This window comes from Bos mutus, chromosome 15 (genome assembly GCF_027580195.1).
Source record: "Bos mutus isolate GX-2022 chromosome 15, NWIPB_WYAK_1.1, whole genome shotgun sequence".
Classification (NCBI taxonomy): domain Eukaryota; kingdom Metazoa; phylum Chordata; class Mammalia; order Artiodactyla; family Bovidae; genus Bos; species Bos mutus.
The window spans coordinates 52,402,393-52,423,138 of NC_091631.1; the positions used below are offsets into that span (position 1 = coordinate 52,402,393).

General features: G+C 48.3%; 2 protein-coding genes across 2 annotated transcripts; both read left to right on the plus strand.

Annotated features, from left to right (window-relative positions):
• The first annotated feature begins 7,158 nt into the window (after positions 1–7,158).
• Positions 7,159–9,537, plus strand: APOA5 (apolipoprotein A5). The gene is made up of 3 exons (XM_005896141.2): positions 7,159–7,207; positions 7,329–7,434; positions 8,137–9,537. The coding sequence occupies exons 1-3, from the start codon at positions 7,159–7,161 to the stop codon at positions 9,086–9,088; spliced, it is 1,107 nt and encodes a 368-aa protein (XP_005896203.1). The 3' UTR covers positions 9,089–9,537.
• Positions 9,538–11,357: 1,820 nt separating this feature from the next.
• On the plus strand, positions 11,358–20,353 carry ZPR1 (ZPR1 zinc finger). Its single transcript, XM_014478339.2, has 14 exons — positions 11,358–11,571; positions 11,755–11,916; positions 12,305–12,395; positions 12,767–12,837; positions 13,788–13,874; positions 14,021–14,143; positions 14,366–14,413; positions 14,590–14,656; positions 15,067–15,137; positions 15,831–15,920; positions 16,386–16,496; positions 17,178–17,264; positions 18,893–18,958; positions 19,748–20,353. Exons 1-14 carry the CDS (start codon positions 11,401–11,403, stop codon positions 19,880–19,882), a joined length of 1,380 nt encoding a protein of 459 aa, XP_014333825.2. The 5' UTR covers positions 11,358–11,400; the 3' UTR covers positions 19,883–20,353.
• Positions 20,354–20,746: the final 393 nt, after the last annotated feature.

The following is a 20,746-nucleotide window of genomic DNA, read 5'->3' on the forward strand; positions in this document are numbered from 1 at the left end:
AGTCCAAGGGACTCTCAAGAGTCTTCTCCAACACCACAGTTCAAAAGCATCAATTCTTCAGCGCTCAACTTTCTTCAAAGTCCAACTCTCACATCCATACATGACCACTGGAAAAACCATAGCCTTGACTAGACAGACTTTTGTTGGCAAAGTAATGTCTCTGCTTTTGAATATGCTATCTAGGTTGGTCATAACTTTCCTTCCAAGGAGTAAGCATCTTTTAATTTCATGGCTGCAATCACCATCTGCAGTGATTTTGGAGCCTCCCAAAATAAAGTCTGACACTGTTTCCACTGTTTCCCCATCTATTTCCCATGAAGTGATGGGACCAGATGCCATGATCTTCGTTTTCTGAATGTTGAGCTTTAAGCCAACTTTTTCACTCTCCTCTTTCACTTTCATCAAAAGGCTCTTTAGTTCCTCTTCACTTTCTGCCATAAGTGTGGTGTCATCTGCATATCAAGGTTATTGATATTTCTCCCAGCAGTCTTGATTCCAGCTTGTGCTTCTTCCAGTCCAGCGTTTCTCATGATGTACTCTGCATATAAGTTAAATAAGCAGGATGACAATATACAGCCTTGACAAACTCCTTTTCCTATTTGGAACCAGTCTGTTGTTCCATGTCCAGTTCTAACTGTTGCTTCCGGACCTGCATACAGGTTTCTCAAGGGGCAGGTCAGGTGGTCTGGTATTCCCGTCTCTTTCAGAATGTTCCACAGTTTATTGTGATCCACACGGTCAAAGGCTTTGGCATAGTCAATAAAGCAGAAATAGATGTTTTTCTGGAACTGTCTTGCTTTTTCCATGATCCAGCGGATGTTGACAATTTGGTCTCTGGTTCCTCTGCCTTTTCTAAAACCAGCTTGAACATCGGGAAGTTCATGGTTCACGTATTGCTGAAGCCCGGCTTGGAGAATTTTGAGCATTACTTTACTAGCATGTGAGATGAGTGCAATTGTGCGGTAGTTTGAACATCCTTTGGCATGGCCTTTCTTTAGGATTGGAATGAAAGCTGACCTTTTCCAGTCCTGTGGCCACTGCTGAGTTTTCCAAATTTGCTGGCATATTGAATGCAGCACTTTCACAGCATCATCTTTCAGGATCTGAAAGAGCTCAACTTTAATTCCAACACGTCCACTTGCTTTGTTCGTAGTGATGCTTTCTAAGGCCCACTTGACTTCACATTCCAGGAGGTCTGGCTCTAGGTGAGTGATCACACCATCATGAGTATCTCAGTCGTGAAGATCTTTTTTGTGCCGTTCTTATGTGTATTCTTGCCACCTCTTCTTAATATCTTCTTCTGTTAGATCCATACCATTTCTTTCCTTTATTGAGCCCATCTTTGCATGAAATGTTCCCTAGGTATCTCTAATTTTCTTAAAGAGATCTCTAGTCTTTCCCATTCTATTGTTTTCCTCTATTTCTTTGCATTAATCACTGAAGAAGGCTTTCTTATCTCTTCTTGCTATTCTTTGGAACTCTGCATTCAGATGCTTATATCTTTCCTTTTCTCCTTTCTTTTCACTTCTCTTCTTTTCACAGCTATTTGTAAGGCCTCCTCAGACAGCCATTTTACTTTTTTGCATTTCTTCTTCTTGGGGATGGCCTTGATCCCTGTCTCCTATACAATGTCACGAACCTCTGTCCATAGTTCATCAGGCACTCTGTCTATCAGATCTAGTTCCTTAAATCTATTTCTCACTTCTACTGTATAATCATAAGGGATTTGATTTAGGTCATACCTGAATGGTGTAGTGGTTTTCCCTACTTTCTTCAATTTAAGTCTAAATTTGGCAATAAGGACTTCATTATCTGAGTTACAGTCAGTTCTTGGTCTTGTTTTTGCTGACTGTATAGAGCCTCTCCATCTTTGGCTGCAAAAGAATATAATCAATCTGATTTCGGTGTTGACCATCTGGTGATGTCCATGTGTAAAGTCTTCTCTTGTGTTGTTGGAAGAGAGTGTTTGCTATGACCAGTGCGTTCTCTTGGCAAAACTCTATTAGCCTTTGCCCTGCTTCATTGTGTATTCCAAGGCCAAATTTGCCTGTTACTTCAGGTGTTTCTTGACTTCCTACTTTTGCATTCCAGTCCCCTATAATGAAAAGGACATCTTTTTTGGGTGTTAGTTCTAAAAGGTCTTGTAGGTCTTCATAGAACCGTTCAACTTCAGCTTCTTCAGCGTTACTGGTTGGGGCATAGGCTTGGATTACCGTAATACTGAATGGTTTGCCTTGGAAATGAACAGAGATCATTCTGTCGTTTTTGAGATTGCATCCAAATACTGCATTTCAGACTCTTTTGTTGATCATGATGGCTACTCCATTTCTTCTAAGGGATTCCTGCCCACAGTAGTAGATATAATGGTCATCTGAGTTAAATTCACCCATTCCAGTCCATTTTAGTTCGCTGATTCCTAGAATGTTGGCGTTCACTCTTGCCATCTCTTGTTTGACCACTTCCAATTTGCCTTGATTCGTGGATGTAACACTCCAGATTCCTATGCAATGTTGCTTTTTACAGCATCGGACCTTGTTTCTATCACAAGTCACATCCACAACTGGGTATTGTTTTTGCTTTGGCTCTATCCCTTCATTCTTTTTGGAGTTATGTCTGCACTGATCTCCAGTAGCATATTGGGCACTTACTGACTTGGGAAGTTCGTCTTTCAGTATCCTATCATTTTGCCTTTTCATACTGTTCATGGGGTTCTCAAGGCAAGAATACTGAAGTGGTTTGCCATTCCCTTCTCCAGTGGTCCACATTCAATTTTGAACCAGTCTGTTGTTCTATGTCTGGTTCTAACTGTTGCTTCTTGACCTGCATACAGATTTCTTAGGAGGCAGGAAAGGTGGTCTGGTATTACCATCTCTTTAAGAATTTTCCACAGTTTGTTGTGATCCACAGTCAAAGGCTTTGGCATAGTGAATGAAGCAGATGTTTTTCTGGAATTGTCTTGCTTTTTCTATGCTCCAGTGGATTGTAGCAATTTGATCTCTGGTTCCTCTGCCTTTTCTAAATCCAGTGAAATCTGGAAGTTCACGATTCACATACTGTTGAAGCCTCACTTGGAGAATTTTCAATATTACTTTGCTAGTGTGTGAGATGAGTGCAATTGTGCGGTAGTTTGAACATTCTTTAGCATTGCCTTTCTATGGGATTGGAATGAAAACTGACTTTTTCCAGTCCTGTGGTCACTGCTGCATTTTCCAAATTTGGTGGCATATTTTTTACAGCATTTTTACAGCATCATATTTTAGGATTTGAAATAGCTCAGCTGGAATTTCATCAGGATCTTTTTTTGTATAGTTCTTTTGTGTATTCTTGCCACCTTTTATAGCATAGCCTCAGCAAAAAGCACTCGACTACCAGAAAGGATTTTTAAAAAATATTGTGCTAATTGACACATAGACACTGCCATATGTAAAATAGATAACTAATAAAAACCTAGTGTATAGCACAAGGAACTCTACTCGATACTCTGTGATGACCTATATGGGAATAAAATCTAAAGAAGAGTGGTGTATGTGTGTTAATTTCTCCCTCCCCCAGTCCCTGATAACCTCTGATCTACTTTCTGTCTCTGAGTTTGGCTATTCTAGGCACCATGTATAAGTGGGATCACACAAGATTTGTCCTTTTGTCTGGCTTGTTTCACTTAGCATAGTGTTGTCAAGATCCATCCATTTTTGTAGCATGTACCAGAATTCATTCTCTTTTAAGGCTAAATAATATTCCCTTGTATACATGTATATAGCATATTTTGTTTAACTATTCCTGTTCATCTGTTGAATGGACACAAGTTATGCAGTCATCTACCTACTTGCCCAAGAACCTGGGAAACACCTGGATTCCTTCCTCTCCACCTCTTTCATCCAACCAGTCAGCAGGTACTGTCAGTTCACTACTTCAGTTCCTTCAAATATATTATCTCCTACCAATCCTCACTGCCATGCCTGAGTTCATAGGGTTCATCATCTCTCAGGTTACTCAAAACAGCCTCTAAACAGTCTCCATGCCTTCTGTCCTCCAGGTTTCCAGAGTGATCTTTCCATCACGTAACCTTTAGTGACCGCTTGCACAAGGCCCTTTATAACCAGCTCCTGGTCTCCTTACCCTTTCTGCCCCATCCCGTGCTGTCCTGAGCTATCAGGGATAAACACCTGGGTTTCAATTCTGGCTGCACCTTTTTCTGGGTGATGATGGGCACTCATTTAATATCACTAAACCCTAGCTCCTTAATCAATTGAATAAATGAATTCAATCACCCAGTTTTATGTATTATGTGATGTGCCAAACATAAGAGGAGGACATGGAGATGAATTGGACAAAATCCCTGTACTCAGAGAAATCCCATATATGTCGACAAATCATTGCACTGCAGGATAGTAAGTGCTATGCTGCTGCTACTGCTGCAAAGTCGCTTCAGTCGTGTCCGACTCTGTGCGACCCCATAGATGGCAGCCCACCAGGCTGCCCCGTCCCTGGGATTCTCCAAGCAAGAACACTGGAGTGGGTTGCCGTTTCCTTCTCCAAGTAAGTGCTATACTCCAGGAATATACAAAATGTTCCATGGTTAGTATGGAATTGTCCGTCTCCAGAGATGGGTGAGGGCAGAAGAGGGCATTTAGAGTGATATTGGAGCTGTGCAGCAGAACCTACTCTTGTCCTCCTGAAAGCATTTTTCTCTTCTTCCTGAATAATACAACTCTTTCCCAGCTGGAAATACAGCCATCCAGAATAAAGACTACATTTCCCATTCTCCTTTTCAGCTAAGTATAGCCACGTGACTATGTTCTGACCAATGGGATGTCATTAAAAGTGGTAAGAACAATTTCTGGGATGTGTCTTTAAAGGGAGGGAACATGTCCTTCCTGCTGGCTGGGAGGTAGACTTGTTGGCTGGAGCTGAAGCAGCTGAAACTTGGACATGAGCTTTTGTTGAAGACGATAATGCAACAAGACAGAAGGAGGCTTAGTTGGTCTATGTTCCACATGAGAGACAAATAGAAATCCATTTTATTTAAACTATTCATTTTCTCCTTTTTTTTTTGGTCATTTGCAGCTGAGCTTAACTAATACAAACTAACTGAAAAAAATGAATATAAGTTCACCAAGGGATATTTCAAACAGAAGGAATGGCAGGTGCAAATGCTTAGTGTCCTAAAAGAGGTGGCATGCTCAGGGAATGCCAAGGGTTTGTGTGGCAGAAGAAAAGGCTGGGTTGGGAACAGCCACAGCAGAGTAGACTGAATCGGTAGGATTGTGGCAGGGAGACCTGCTGGGGACTACGAATGTGGTCCAGGTGAGAGGTGAGTGGGGCAGTGGTAGAAATGGAGGAGAGGAGATCAATTCAAGATACATTTACAGGGCTTCCCCAGTGGCTCAGTGGTAAAGAATCTGCCTGCCAATGCAGTAGACAGGTTTGAACCCTGGTCCGAGAGGATCCCAGATGCTACGGAGCAGCTGAAGTTTGTGCACCCCAGGAAGAGAATCCACCGCAATGAGAAGCTCATGCGCCACAACCAAAGAGTAGCCCCTGCTCGCTGCAATTAGAGAAAAGCCAGCACACAGCAACAAAGACCCAGCACAACCATAAACAGATGGAAAAAAAAGATACATTTAGAAGCAAAAGTCAGGAGTTTATGAATGTATGTGTTTAAGCACACAGAGGGGGCATTCACCAGAGGAAGTCTGGGCTTTTTGGCTTCTCTTCCTCAGAGGTCCTGTAGGTAGGGTTCAGCCTTTCCCCACAGGGAGAATCCTTTTCTTGCTCCCACTCTTTGGGTCCAATGTCCCCTGGCCCAGATGCCTCTCACTACATCTAACTCCCCCAGCTTGTTTCAGGATTATTTCATAAAGTGGGAGGTGGGTGGGTCTTCAAGCCTACTGATGCTGGCTCTTCCCAGGCTGTCTGAGTAGCTCCTGGTAGGGCTGCTCAGTTTCAGGCTGGCAGCTAGACACTGTCCCTGTCTGTTTGGGGACAGAGTGCTTCTGGGCAGTTGAGTAAGAGCAGTGCCCTCAGCAACAAACAGGCTTGTCTCTATAGGTGGGCCAGCCAGCAGGTCTGCAGGAGGGCTGGAGGTAGTAGGTTTACGGGGATCTTGCGTGAGGAATTCAGGCCCACTCCTTGTAAAACTTTCCAGGAAGCATTTTTCTACTGGGGAAGGACCCAGATACTAGGGCACTTCTTAACCCCCTGCTGCTGCTGCTAAGTCACTTCAGTCATGTCTGACTCTGTGCAGCCCCATAGATGGCAGCCCACCACGCTCCTCTGTCCCTGGGATTCTCCAGGCAAGAACACTGGAGTGGGTTGCCATTTCCTTCTCCAATGCATGAAAGTGAAAAGTGAAAGTGAAGTCACTCAGTCATGTCCAACTCTTTGAGACCCCATGGACTGTAGCCTACCAGGCTCCTCCATCCATGGGACTTTCCAGGCAAGAGTACTGGAGTGGGGTGCCATTGCCTTCTCCTCTTAACCCCCTAGGTGCCAGAAAAGGGAGGTAAGCATGGGGAGGCAGCTGAGGTCATCCCTCTTTGAACCTCCACGTGGTATTTACTCAGAGCGATTGTTGCCAGAGGCCCAGGCCCTGGACTATAAAGCGGAATGTCTGCTCTCTGTGCCCAGAACTGAGCAGGTGAGCAGCCGGGGCAGAGGGATGTGGGTCGGCTTCCTAAGGGAGGAGATTGGGCAGAGCTGGGGGTGGGGACTAAGAACTAAGGACCTCCTCTTGGAGCACTGTGGCAGAATTTCTTCTTCCCTCCACCCCCAATCTCAGTTTTCCCAGCAGTGAAATGGGGGCAGGAATAAGTGAGCAGGGGAATGGGGGCAGAAGTGGCTGACGGAGCTGCTCCTGGGGTCTGGGGGCAGTGGATGGGAGGGAAATTTTATTAAGCAGTTTGAGCTCCACACTCCATATGATCTGATGAGATAAAAAAGGAGCATCCCACCCTATCCCAGGAAGATATCCCTTCCCTTGCAGCCACGTTCAACTAGGTCAGTCCTTTTGAGCCCTGACAGCTTGTGCTCCCTACACCCCAGGGAAGGGTTAACAGATTTGGGGGCAGGCCCCCCTGGGGAAAGTCCCCTGGGAGGTGTCCCTTCTTTGCTTCTTCAATTGCATCAGGCCTCCATTTGCCTTTCTTCTCAGAGAACATCATGGCAAGCGTGGCTGCATTTCTGACCTGGGCTCTGGCCCTCCTCTCACGTGAGTCTCCGACACTGACTTCTCCGTGGAGGTGTGGGTGGACTGTTCTCCCTGGAGGTGTGGGTGGACTGAGGGGTTCCTGAGGGAGGAAACCCAGCCCCTGTTCACCTCCTCTTCACAGTGCTTTCACCCACGGAGGCACGGAGAGGCTTCTGGGACTACTTCAGCCAGAGCAGCGGGGACAAAGGCAAGGTGGAGCAGCAGCAGAAGCTGGCAAGGGAGCCCACGTGAGTGGCCAGGGCAAGGGCTGCAGGAGAAGGGAGAAGACACCAGAGGGTGGGATGGCTGCTGCTGCCCGCTTCCTCCACCTCCCAGTACTCCCTGGGAAAAGACCATGCCTGCTGAGTCGCTTCAGTCATCTCTCTTTGCGACCCTATGGACCATAGCCCACCAGGCTCTTCTGTCCATGGGATTCTCCAGGAGAGGGTTACCGTGCCCTCTTCCAGGGGATCTTCCCCACCCAGGGATCGAACCTGCGTCTTTTACATCTACAGTGGCAGGCAGGTTCTTTACCACTAGCGCCCCCTGGGAAGAAACAGAGCGGTGCTAGTTCTGCCGGCTATCCTGGCGGTCCTGGGCTGTTTGGCACCCTCTGCCGGCAGCCGCCTCTGATTTCTCTTTATCTGCTGCCTTCATGCCCGCTGGAACGTGGGACCAAGGAGCAGGGGAGGGGACTCCCGGTTGCAGCTTCCAGAACGAAAAGAATATGTGGGAGTCCAGGTGCCTCTGTGCACAAGGAATTGAGCAGTGTTGATTTGGATGTGTGCTGTTCAGATCATTGTCGATCTTTGCCACATTTGTAATGCCTGCCTTAGGAGTCGCCGTTGGCTTGGGACCACCGCCCTGCATTCCCCAGAGGATCAGTGAGCGATGTCTTCGGAGCAGAGGTGAGTGGGCTAGCAGACTGATGGCTCGATTGTCTCCCCCAGGAGCCTGAAAGAAAGACTTGAGCCAGACCTCAGCGATATGGACAAGTTCCTGGAAAAGCTGGGCCCTCTGAACGGGCAGGGGAGGGAGCTTCCCAGGCTCCCACGCGACCCGGTGGGCATGTGGCAGCAGCTGCAGGAGGAGCTGGAGGAGGTGCGGGCGCGTCTGGAGCCCTACATGGCGGAGGTGCACGAGCGCGTGGGCTGGAACCTGGAGGGGCTGCGGCGGCAGCTGCAGCCCTACACGGTGGAGCTGATGGAGCAGGTGGCCCTGCGCGTGCACGAGCTGCAGGAGCAGTTGCGCGTGGTCGGAGAGGGCACCAAGGCCCAGTTGCTGGGGGGCGTGGACGAGGCGCGGGGCCTGCTGCAGGAGCTGCAGAACCGCGTGGCGCACCACACCGGCCGCGTCAAGGCGCTCTTCCACCCCTACGCCGAGCGCCTGGTGTCCGGCATTGGGCACCACGTGCAGGAGCTGCACCGCAGCGTGGCGCCGCACGCCATCGCCAGCCCCGCGCGCCTCAGCCGCTGCGTGCAGATGCTCTCCCGCAAGCTCACGCTCAAGGCCAAGGCCCTGCACGAGCGCATCCAGCAGAACCTAGACCAGCTGCGCGAGGAGCTCAGCGCCTTTGCTGGCGCCCGCGGTGACGATGCGGAGGAAGCGGCTCAACCGGATCCCCAGGTGCTGTCCCAGGAGGTGCGCCAACGACTCCAGGCTTTCCGCCAGGACACCTTCCGGCAGATTGCCGCCTTCACTCACGCCATTGACCGAGAGACTGAGCAGGTCCAGCAGCAGCTGGCGCCGCCTCCGCCAGGCCACAGTGCCTTTGCCCCGGAGTTCCTCCAAGCCGACAGAGGCAAGGCCCGGGGCGAGCTGCAGGCCCGCTTCGACGACCTGTGGGAAGACATCAACTACAGCCTTCGCGACCATAGTCCGGGCCATCGGGGAGAGCCCTGAGTGTCTACTTGTCCACGCGCTCTGGGGAGCCCGCGATCTGAGCCTCTAACAAGATGCTATGTGCGTGTCAGGGGCCATTCGGGCAGAGGGTGGAGGGTCCTGCACAGGATAGCTGAGGCCAACCAAAGGGCTGTCATCCTAGGCCTCAGGGCCTCCTGCAATTCCCCCATCCGGATGCATTACATTCACCAGGCTTTGCAAATCCGGCTTCCCGTGCTCATTTGGGAATCCTCCTGAGTTGCTCCATTCTGCGGTCGCGAGAGAGGGCAGAAAAGAGATACTCTATGTAGGAGCTCATGAACTGTAAGCCTGTTGCCATGGTGCTGAAGGCCTGTGTCCCTTTATCCCAGGGTCTGGTTCTGATCACTTCTGGCCACCTGGTGGCCACGACTACAGCTGGTCCACAGAGAGAACTCTTTTCTCCCCAGCGTTGTCATGACAGCTTCTGCTGGAGGAAGAGAAGGGAGGAAGAGAAGATGATAAGGGGAACCTGTGATGGTGTGTGTGTGTGTGTGTGTGTGTGTGTATCTCTGCTGGCTGATGCTGGTGGGGCCAAATGGTGTGGGTTGTGATGGGAGGGAGGTGAGCCTAGCCTGGATTTCCTGATATAACACTACATCTAAACAGTCCACTGAGCCCTCCAAATTATGGGGACTGCTTAAACTCTCTGGGGAGCCTACTGTGTGCCCTCCCCATCTCTGGCCCCTCCCTCCTGACTTCCAGGTGGAAGTCTAGACTTCTGACACAAGTGAAATAGATGCTTATTATGATGGAAGCTTATTTGCCTGGTGTGACTCTCATTTGGACTGTGTCTGAAAGCAGTGGCCTCACCATTATCACCAAAGCACCCCATCGCCCCCTCCAGTCCCTCGCTGCACTTTCTCATTGACCCCTCCCAGTCCAGTTCTGTTGGAGGGCTGCCGCTCTGCCTGGGCTGACAGCTATTTGTGCCTGGGCTAGAGACCCTTTGGGCTTCCCAGGTGACGCTAGTGGTAAAGAACCTGCCTGTCAGTGCAGAAGACTCGAGAGACGTGGGTTCGATTCCTGGGTCAGGAAGGTCCCTTGGAGAAGGAAACAGCAACCCGCTCCAGTATTCTTGCCTGGGAAATCCCATGGACAGAGGAACCGGGCGAGTTACAGTCCTTGGTCACAGAGAGTCAGACGCAACTGAGCACACTAGAGACCCTTCCTTTGCACCTGCATGGTTCACCCATTATTGCAGGACAGTGTGCATAAAATACAGGCTCCTGAGGTGGCCTGTCTTTGTTGTCCCTGCTGTTCCTGATTTTGAATGGCCTCTTTTTTGACAATGTCTCTTTTTGTGACTGACAATCTTCTCAACTGACAACCCTCAAAATCTTACACCCCCTCACCTCCACCATTCCCTATGTACAGATTCACCACTTGGGAGCAACCCAGCTCCTTATAGCTCCCTGGGAAATCGAGAGAGGGTGAAGTGGAAGGAAGAGGAGAGGGCGAGCACACCCAGTCCTGTACCCTTGGGACGTCCTGGGCAGCATTCTTCCAGCTCAGCCTGCCTGGCACAGGGTTCTCACCACAACACTCCCTTACAGCATGAACCCCACCTCAGTCTGGCCTCATAAGCCTGCAGATTGGACCTCTCCCATGACACCCTCGATTTAGCAACTGAACTGGGGGAAACGTGTCCAGGGAAAGTTTACCCCCCAAAGAAACCAGGCTGTTGGGAAACCAGGAGGGGTGAGTCAGCTGAGGTCCAATGTGGTGGGGATGACCGGGCAGGAGTATTTGAGGCTGGAATTTGGGCAGGGGTTTACCTGGATAGAAATAGGGAGTGAGAAGAACAGATAGGGAGAGAGTGATCAAGGGACTAAGGAAGGGTGATCTAGAGCTGATGCAGCATGTGGCCCAAAGGTGGATCCAAGCAAATCCAGGTCTGAGTGCACCTCCTCGGGGATACCTATGGATGGCCAGGCCCCTGTGGTAAAGGCTCTTGTAGTTAGACTTGTGGACAAATAGTTAGAACCTTGTGCTACGGAGCTATTGCAAAGGATCAATAAAACTGCCCTGGGTCTGAGAGGACGCCCTGGGGGCAGTGACGCCGGAATTGAGGTGGAGGCAAAGCCTGGACCCAGCAGGCTTCGCAAGTCAGGACCGAATAATCCGGCAACTGGAAACCAGGCCAGATACGTCGCCGAGAGGAGTCCGAGGCCTCTTTAAGAAGTGGCGGGGGAAGGAGGGTGTGGGCATAGCTGGCGGAAGTGCCGGAGGAAGGGGTGGGGCCAAGAGAGGGAGGCAAAAGCCGGAAGTCGAGGCCTGATCTTCGCGTGGTGATGTCGGCCGGTGGGGCTGTGGAGCCTGGGCTCCCGGCGGCGGCTGCCGCTCCCTCGGCCGCCCCGGCTCGGGATCCCGGGCCGGGGCACTTGTTCCGGCCTATCAGTGCTGAGGACGAGGAGCAGCAGCCCACTGAGATCGAGTCGCTGTGTATGAACTGCTACCGCAATGTGAGACGGGGGTGCGGCCGCGGGCGGCTGGAGGGTTGGGCAGAGGCGGGGAGGAGCGGGGGTCGGCGATCCTGCCAGGCTGGCCCAACTGGGGACCTGGGGGCGAGGCAGAGCTTGGGGCTCAGTAGATGGGGGGTTGGGAGTTTCATTGGTACTCTCCTTAACTGTTTTCTGCTTTCTCAGGGCATGACGCGCCTCCTGCTCACCAAGATCCCCTTCTTCAGAGAAATAATCGTGAGCTCCTTTTCCTGCGAGCACTGTGGCTGGAACAACACAGAGATCCAGTCGGCGGGCAGGATCCAGGACCAGGGAGTGCGCTACACTCTGACTGTCAGGGCTCAGGAGGTGAGAGGGGCCCTGGTGTCCTAGGGAAAGCTTGGGGACTGGAGTCGGAGCTTCGGTCCAGGTGGTCAGACCTCAGATATATCCACTTAAGTGTCCAAGCCTGTTTCCTCCTTTGTAAAATGGCGTTGGTGCCATCATCTGCTCAGGTGCGGTAAGACTTGTGAACATGCTTTGTAAGGTATCAAATGAAGCAGTAGTATCAGAAGGTATCAAATGAGCAGTAGTTTATGAATAGTACTCTAACCAGTTGGGTAGCTGGTTCACATCAAGGTGCTATTCCGCAGGAGCAGTCTGGACTGCCCCTAGTAGGGAGAAGAAAGAAAACAGCTGGGCTGGGGGCTCCTGTATTGTTAACTTCTGTAGACTGAAGGTTTTTCGTTCTGCCCAGGACATGGACAGAGAAGTAGTGAAGACTGACTCTGCCACCACAAGGATCCCAGAGCTGGATTTTGAAATTCCTGCCTTCAGCCAGAAAGGAGGTATATTTAAGAACAGAGTGTTTGTGCTGTTCATGCCTGGCCTGAATCTTACTGTCTTGCAAAAGTCTTGGTGCCAGGTGTAGTGGCTTATGTATGGATTTGGCCACATCCTTGATCTTCATTGGTTTAACCTAAGAGAGCTTAGATAAAGTAGCTTAAGGTAGTATATAGTGATAGTAACACTGTGATGTACTTATTACAAAATTGTCTGTAATAATCACTCTTAACTAGAGGTGAATGGAACTTTATTCCCTGCCTCCTTGATTTTATAGATGAAGTCAAGGGCCAGACGGTTCAGCAAACTTCCCAGGGTCATACCGGCACTTGATGGCAAAGCGAAGCCTGACCTGTCTTTTGTTCTTACTCACCAGCTCTGACTACTGTTGAAGGATTGATCAGCCGTGCTATCTCTGGCCTGGAGCAGGATCAGCCCACTCGAAGGGTGAGCTGGGGTTTTCTCATTGCAGCAGCTCAGGGAATAATTTTTTTCTGTACACTTGTTCTCCTTCCCATGTGGCTGAACTGTTTCTGACTGAATGTTGGAGAACTTTGAGGGGAAGTGAATGGTGATGCTATAGCTGCCTGGATGTTACATGTGTTGTACCCCTGTCCTTTCCACTTCCCCTCCTCCACTGTACATCGAGGCCTCTTCTCAGACACTGTACCCTTACCTCTGAAGAGCCTTCCCTGACACCCTTGGGTTTATCTGTGCTTCCTGAGTGCTCCATTGTGTCTTATATTTATTATGACATCATATATATCTATATATATATATATATGAAATAATATAATTAAAAATTCAGTCATCTGTCTTCTTAAGTGGACAGATAAGTCTCTAGTTTTCTTAAACAGAGCCCCATGAAAGGGTTCTTGCTTATTTACTGTTGTTGGTTACCTGGCACAAATGCCTGGACTGAATAGCTGAATGAGTGAGAAAAGGAGACTTGTCTGGCACCACCCACAAACTTCAAACTTATTTGCTACTTTTACTTATTTATTTTTTAAAATTAATTAATTTTTGGCTGCACTGGGTTTTCACTGCTGCACGTGGGCTCTCTCTAGTTGTGGCAAGTGGGAGCTGCTCTTCGTTGCGGTGCAAGCTTCTCATTGCAATGATTTCTCTTGTTGCGGAGCACAGGCTCTAGGTACGTGGGCTTAGTTGCTCCATAGCATGTGGAATCTTTCCAGGCCAGAGACTGAACCCATGTCCTGTGCATTGGCAGGTGGATTCCTATCCTCTGGACCCCCAGGGACATCCTTATTTACTACTTCTTGTTGTGAAGCCCAAGTGTGTTCTCAGTTACACTAAGATGAGTTGTGACTTCTTGTTGGACGTGATGGGGGCATAACTTCTATCACCAGGGCTGATCTTCTACTCTCTGTACCTGTCAGGCGAACGAAGAAGCTGTGGCTGAAAGAATTGATGAATTCATTGCCAAACTGAAAGAGCTAAAGCAAGTGGCCTCTCCTTTCACAATAGTGAGTATTGAGGGACTCCAGGTGCCCTAAACTTAGGGGAGGAGAGACCATTAAGACTGTCTGAGATCTTCCCGTGGTGCCTCAGTGTTAGATGGAGGATTGTATGTGATTTCTTGTTGTAACTGCTTGCTCTTTACCCATGTTAGATCATTGATGATCCCTCAGGGAACAGCTTTGTGGAAAACCCACATGCTCCCCGGAAAGATGATGCCCTGGTGATCACACACTATAATCGGACTCTGCAGCAAGAGGAGATGCTGGGGCTCCAGGTGAGTGCATTGAAGAAGCAAAGAATGCTCTGGAATTACCTTGCACTCTGGATTACTTGGCGTCAGCTCTGTACTTCCCTTGACTAGGGCTTTGCTCTCTGACTTCCTTGTTAAAACCCACAAGGTGGCAGGGGACATAAGCAAGCCAGAGCATTTTCTCTCCCCTCCGGGGGAGGCTGAGGTCCGTGTGCCAACATTTGATTTGCGTCTCTTCTGCTTTAGGCAGAGGCACCAGAAGAGAAGCCAGAAGAGGAGGATATCAGAAACGAAGTGAGTCACATTGGCTCTTGTGGAGGAAGCAGTGGTGGGCTGAGACTGATACCGTTCAGTATCTCTTCCTGACCAGCAACATGGGTGGCTGCCAGCGTTCCAGTAGAATGCCTGTAGCCTGAGCAGGGTTCCCCCGCCTGGGAGGGCTCACCCTGCATCCCCGTGTTGTGTTCCAGGTGCTCCAGTTCAACACAAATTGCCCAGAATGCAATGCTCCAGCCCAGACTAACATGAAGCTAGTTCGTATCTTTCATCGGGCCGTTGGGTTGCTCTTCATCTGACTCAGGCGTGAACATTATACTCAGTCTGGAAAATATTTCCTTCAAAGAAAGCATATGCTTTATTCTGAGTGATGAGGAGGATGTTGCCTTTGATGAGACTGTGCACTTTGGCTTTTGGGTTCAAAGAGAGAATTAGGCCATGGTCTCTAGGCTCTTGCCTGTGGTCTGAGCCATGTTGTCACACATTGATGAGTGGGGATTGCTGTGGGTGGTGACCTTGGCCTCTTCTGGGGGCTTGTCTGATGTAGGCTTGTGATCTGTTTCCTGCAGTCCTGGGACCAGCATCTGTTTGTGTGGGAGGTTTGGGTTTGTTCTTTCCCAGAGGGTGGTCTTGCTCTCCTGGAAGCAGATTTCCTTAATTCCCTCTTCCAGAAATCCCTCACTTTAAGGAGGTTATCATCATGGCTACCAACTGCGAGAACTGCGGCCATCGGACCAACGAGGTGGGTGGGCTTCGTCATTTGGGAAGAAGCCTAACTTGAGGGTAACCCCTATTGAACTTTCTTCCTTTCTAAAGCTACTTAGGGTGAGGAGCTCTTGAAGCAACTAGAAATTAGCTTAGAGGAGAAAAGTTAGAAATAGCATAACTTGTTGAAGACATTCAAAGTTAGTTATATGGAAGAGAGAGACCTATTTTTTGACTCATCTCTCAGAGGGGTGAAAGTACAGGGAGGCAGATTTTGGCTTAATAATAAAAAGCTTTCTGGGTCTGTCTGAAAATAGAGCGGTCTGCCTTGGAGGGTTGTAAATTCCCTTTTCCTGAGTGTATTCAAGCATACATTTTAAATTCTTAAACCAGAAAAACTATAAAGGGGATCTACCCATTAGATGCAGCTAAAGTCCCCTTTCAACCTCGAGTCATTTTTTTCAAGGTGAATTCAGTTTCTTGGCAATCTGGGGTATGTTTTGGCAGGCTGCTGGTGCTAGGCACTCTGCTTCTGGCCAGCTCCCCCTGATTTCATCATGGATGACTGCTGCCCTTGTGGTATAGAAGGCACTGTCCTTGGAAACCAGTAGTGGGCCTGAGTGGAGGTCCAAGCCTTTGTCCCCTCCCCCTCCCCAGACTCCCTGCACTAGGTGAGGATGCGTCTCCTCTGCTGCTGCTGCTGCTGCTGACACTGTTACCATCTGTGCAGGTGAAATCTGGAGGAGCTGTGGAGCCCTTGGGCACCAGGATCACCTTCCACATCACCGATCCCTCAGATATGACCAGAGATCTGCTCAAGGTGACAGCCTGCATGGGGAAGTGACTCTCTTTCACACATGGCTCTGTGTCAAGGGGAAATTTGTCTTTGCCCAATCATGTCCTGGGGTTGTGAGGTACCTCCTTATTCCCTTGGGTCTGAGGATCCCTGAGTAGAGTTAATCGATGGTCGGAAGTGCAGATTCAGAAGGTGACTCAGGAGTGCTTTCTGATGACTTGGCAGCCTTTTGCCTCTAGTGACTGTAAGGGCCCTTGTTTCTGGACTTTTAATGACAGGATGCCTGCCAGCTTGGAGCCATGACTCAGAATGTCCCTTTTAAAGTTGGCTTCAGGAGTGAGTCTGGCTTTAATCGAAGATTCAGAGAAAACTGGGACAGCTGACTTGTCCTCAAACTGTTACTGGTAGTATTAATTTGGCAGGAGGACTCTGGTTAGCTTTCTCCAGGGGCTCCTGATTTAAAGCCTAATTTGATCTCTCACCTTGCAGTCTGAGACATGCAGTGTGGAAATCCCAGAGCTGGAATTTGAACTGGGAATGGCTGTCCTCGGGGGCAAGTTCACCACACTGGAGGGGATGCTGAAAGACATCCGGGAACTGGTGAGTGCCCTGAGGACAGCGCATGCAGCTTCACAGAGTGACTGAGGGGGAATGGGCTCGAAGGCTTCAAAGGTCCTGGGTTTTGGAGCTGATAACCAAGGTTTCTTTATTTTTAAGCTGATTTGAGTTAAACATTATTTTGGATTATGACATTAAGTTTATGGAAAGTTCAGAGTGGAAGATCTCAGGCCTGACTCTGGGCTGATCTAGATATTTTTTGGTTTTGAGTAAGTCATTTATTTCACTGTAAGATGGGGGGACGAGGGCCCTTTTAGTGCCTGAAACTCCTGAACATACATGTATATGTATGTGTTGACGTAACCCATGTATTTGTTCTCTTAGTGAATCATTTCACTTAATTCTCAGTTGTTAGGTATTTTGTCTTTGTAATTGAGCTCTACTTTGTGCTTCTTCAGACAAGGACTAGAGTTCATATTTAAGAACCTTTCTATAGCTTTTGTTTCATGTTGCCCATTATCACTTTGGCAGATTAATCCACACAGTCTTAGGAGTGGCTGCCTAGGTCAGAAGGTGGTGTAGAATAAACAGACACCAGACCTCCCCAGCGGGCATCCCTGGTCTCTACCCCTCCCCGCCAGCCCCCCGCCTCCATCAGGTTTATGGTTAAACCTAACAAACGGTGAGCCAGTATTCTAGCAATTTGGATGCCATTTCTTACAGGTAACCAAGAACCCTTTCACACTGGGTGACAGCTCCAGTCCTGGCCAGACGGAGAAACTGCAGGAGTTTAGTCAGAAGTTGGACCAGGTGAGAGGACTGGTTGGCCAGTGTTTACGGTCCTGGGGTTCCAGTGAACAAGCAGGAGGCTACACACCCCTTCTTGCCACATATCAACATCTAACATGTTGCGAATTCTCCTGTTTCCGATATCCCGCGCCATCTCCTTTCTTGGTTTTCTCCCTTTTTTTGTTAGAGCATCTTTTCCAGTAGCATCATGAGAAAGTGCATGGGAAGTAGAATTCCTGGGATTTTGCATGTCTGAAACTTTCTTTATTCTACTCTTGTACTAGCTGAATGGCTGGGGATAGAATTCTGGGTGGAAATAATTTTTTATCAGAATTTCTAAAGTCTTCCAATTTCCTGCTAATGTCTTTCATTTTCTCAGTTTGGCTGTTGAGAGGTTGGAAGGCATTCTGCTTCCTGATCTTTTGTTTGTGACCTATCTTATGATACTTTTCTGTCTCCTGTGATGTGAAATTTCAGAATGTGCTTTGGTGTGGGTCAGTTTTCAACCATTGTTGTTAAGCACTGGGTGGGTTCTTTAAATCTGGAAAGTCATGTGGCTCAGTTCTAGGGAGCTTATAAAAATGCTCTATTGCTTCTTCTCTGTTCTCTCTTTCTGAGATCTCTATCTCAGTGTTTTGGATGTTAGACTGACTTGTCTGGTTGTCTGTAATTTTTTTTTTTTTGGTCCTATTTTTGTTTTTTTATGTTTGCTTTACTGTCGGAGAATAATTTTCCAGCCCTTTAATTGAGTTTTTCATTTCCACTGACATTTTGATTTTCCAAGTGGCTTTTTTTGGTCTTTCAATACTTTCTGCCGGCTTTTTTTTTTTTTTAAATAGCATCCTGTTGTATTAAGGAGGTAGTATTTTTTTCTCTTTGAGAATATTAATATTTTTTTCTTATGTTTAATTTTCCTTGCATAGGTTCCATTTCCTCCCAAGTTTTTTTTTTTTTTCCCATTTGATTTCTGTCTTTCAGTGTTAGGGGCTTTGCTCAGATGTCTGGTAATCATTGGTTGTCTGTTTAAAAGTAGAGGACTAAACCACCTGAGTGGGGTGAGTCTTGTTGACATTGGGTCATTGGAGGGGATTCAGCTTAGCCATTTTGTTGAGGCGACTCCAATGCTTGAGTTGTTAAGTGTTTCCTCTTGGGCTGGTCAGATTCCCAGCAGTGCGTGTTCCATTTCCTGGCCTGAGGGTGAAGGCTTGGCTGGCAGTGTTCTGAGAGCCCAGTGTGGGAACAGGACTGGGGGTGTGTATGTTTCCAGTAAGGCTACCTTCACTTAACTTCCTGTTCTTGATGCCTTCCTGTCTACCCTCCACTGGGTCAGTGTCCCCCAGGCCATAGTGCTCTGTGCTCACCTCTCCACAGCATCCTCTATCTGCTCTTGGGATGGAGGAAGGACAATTGTTGATCTGTTTGGGGTAAGAGAGGAGATAGGGGTGCTTTTTAAACAACTGTCAAAGACTCTTATTTTAGATCCTCTCTACTCCACCTCTAGAAGTACCTTCATTTCACTAGTTCTTAAAACTCTGCGGGATTCTGTAGTGTAATTAGGTTGCTTGTAAATTAGGCTGGCAGACACAGCTCTTTTCCTGCAAGGAGCTATGTAAGATTTACACGATCATGCTGAATTCTGTCTCCTTTAGATCCTTGAGGGTATTTTGAAGGCTCACTTTATTATGGATGATCCGGCAGGAAACAGCTACTTGCAGGTACAGTAGACCTTCCCTGGTATTTCATAGAGATGTCTTTTTGATCTTCCTTAAATATATATCACTTCTCCAGAAACTGAGACACTCAATTCTAAATGAGTGCCTTTTATCAGGGAAACTTTTAGCAGAAATTGGAACATAAGGGAGCAAGGGGGGAGGTAGAAGGGACTGTGTGTCAAGAGGGAAAAAAGGAGACTCCCAGGTTCCTTCTTCCTCTAGTCTAGCTGGAGTCCCAGCTCTCAGTACAACATGGAGTTTTCATTTTGTAAATCTGGCTGTAGAGTGAGAAGTGGTGCCTCATCCAGAGGCCAAGGTGGGAAACTTAAAGCTGACAAGGGAGATAACTCTGGTGATTGATAGTAACTTTAAGTAGTTTGAGTAGTTATTATGGATCAGGCAAAACTTTTCTAAGATTGCTCCACAATTAAGAGGATGCTACCTTCTTTGTAAGAAGGTGCAGATAGAAAGTTGTTCTCCTTGCAGTCCCACTCCCAGCCCATGTGAGCTCTGTTGCTAGGCCCATGAGTTGAGCCTAGTTGTTGGGTGTTGAAGGCCCTTTGAAACAATGAAGGAAATTTCCTGGTGGTCCAGTGGTTAGCACTCTGTGCTTCCATTGCAGGGGGGCATGGATTCAGTCCCTAGTTGGGGAACTAAGATCCTGCATGCCGCTTGGCAAAAAAAGAATAAAAACTCATTAAGGTCTTGATACAGTGGAAATTTGGAAGTTGCCAGGGGGAGGGGGGATGGGAGGATGGCAGAGGCACTGATGGTCTGTCCTTGGCCTTGCAGAATGTGTATGCACCTGAAGATGACCCTGAGATGAAGGTGGAGCATTATAAGCGCACATTTGACCAAAACGAAGAGCTGGGGCTCAACGACATGAAGACAGAGGGCTATGAGACAGGGCTGCCTGCCCAGCGGTAGCAGTGGTGGTTCCCGGCCAGCCTCCAGTGCTACTCAGACGACGGGGTTATTTATTGCTTTCGGAAAAGGCTGGACTTGCCCCCTACGAGGCCTTGCCCGCGCAGGGAGGACACCCGGTCTAAGTCGGAGATCTGGGCACACTTTCTGAACAGTTTGTGATGGAAATACAAACCTCTTGGGTTACTTGACCTTACTTTGAAGGATTTGAATTGGCATGGAAAGAAACCCAGAAATGAACCATCAGGCGTGTCATTGTCACTTGTTTCAAGTCTTTACCCTCTCTCCACACAGTGCTCTCTTATATAGGGCTGGAACTCTGAAGAGTTGGGAGAAAGTGGAAGACATCTACATCTGGAGTTTGGGAGTTGGGTTGGGTATATAAAATACTGACTTTCAACACAGTCTCCTGAGGGGAGGGAGTCTAGGACAGGTGAAGAAGTTCTCATTAAAATGGTGGCACTGGCCTCTGAATTCACTCTGTCCTTGTTTGATGTGCTGGTAGAATTCAACCTCCTGAGGAAATTTTCTCTAGTGGAGCAACTGTAACTTGGGGAGTGGAGCTAGCATTTCATTCACTCCTTCAGTAGATGTTCGAGTGTTTGCTTTGTGCCAGGTACATCATAGAACTGAAGAAAATAAAGCTCTGCTTTCATGGAGCTTCAAGTGTAGTGGGGAGAGTTGACAGAACGGGTCAGGGTCAGGGCATTTGCCTCATTAGATGGAACTTCAGAGAAAGGGCCAACCAGGGATTGAATCCATGCCCTTCTTTGGCCATGCCACTGGTTGTAAATTCATTTGATCCTTGAGCCCTGTGAGGTAAGCTTAAGACCTGAGCTTGGTCTTGTTAGGCTAAGGTTTGGTAGT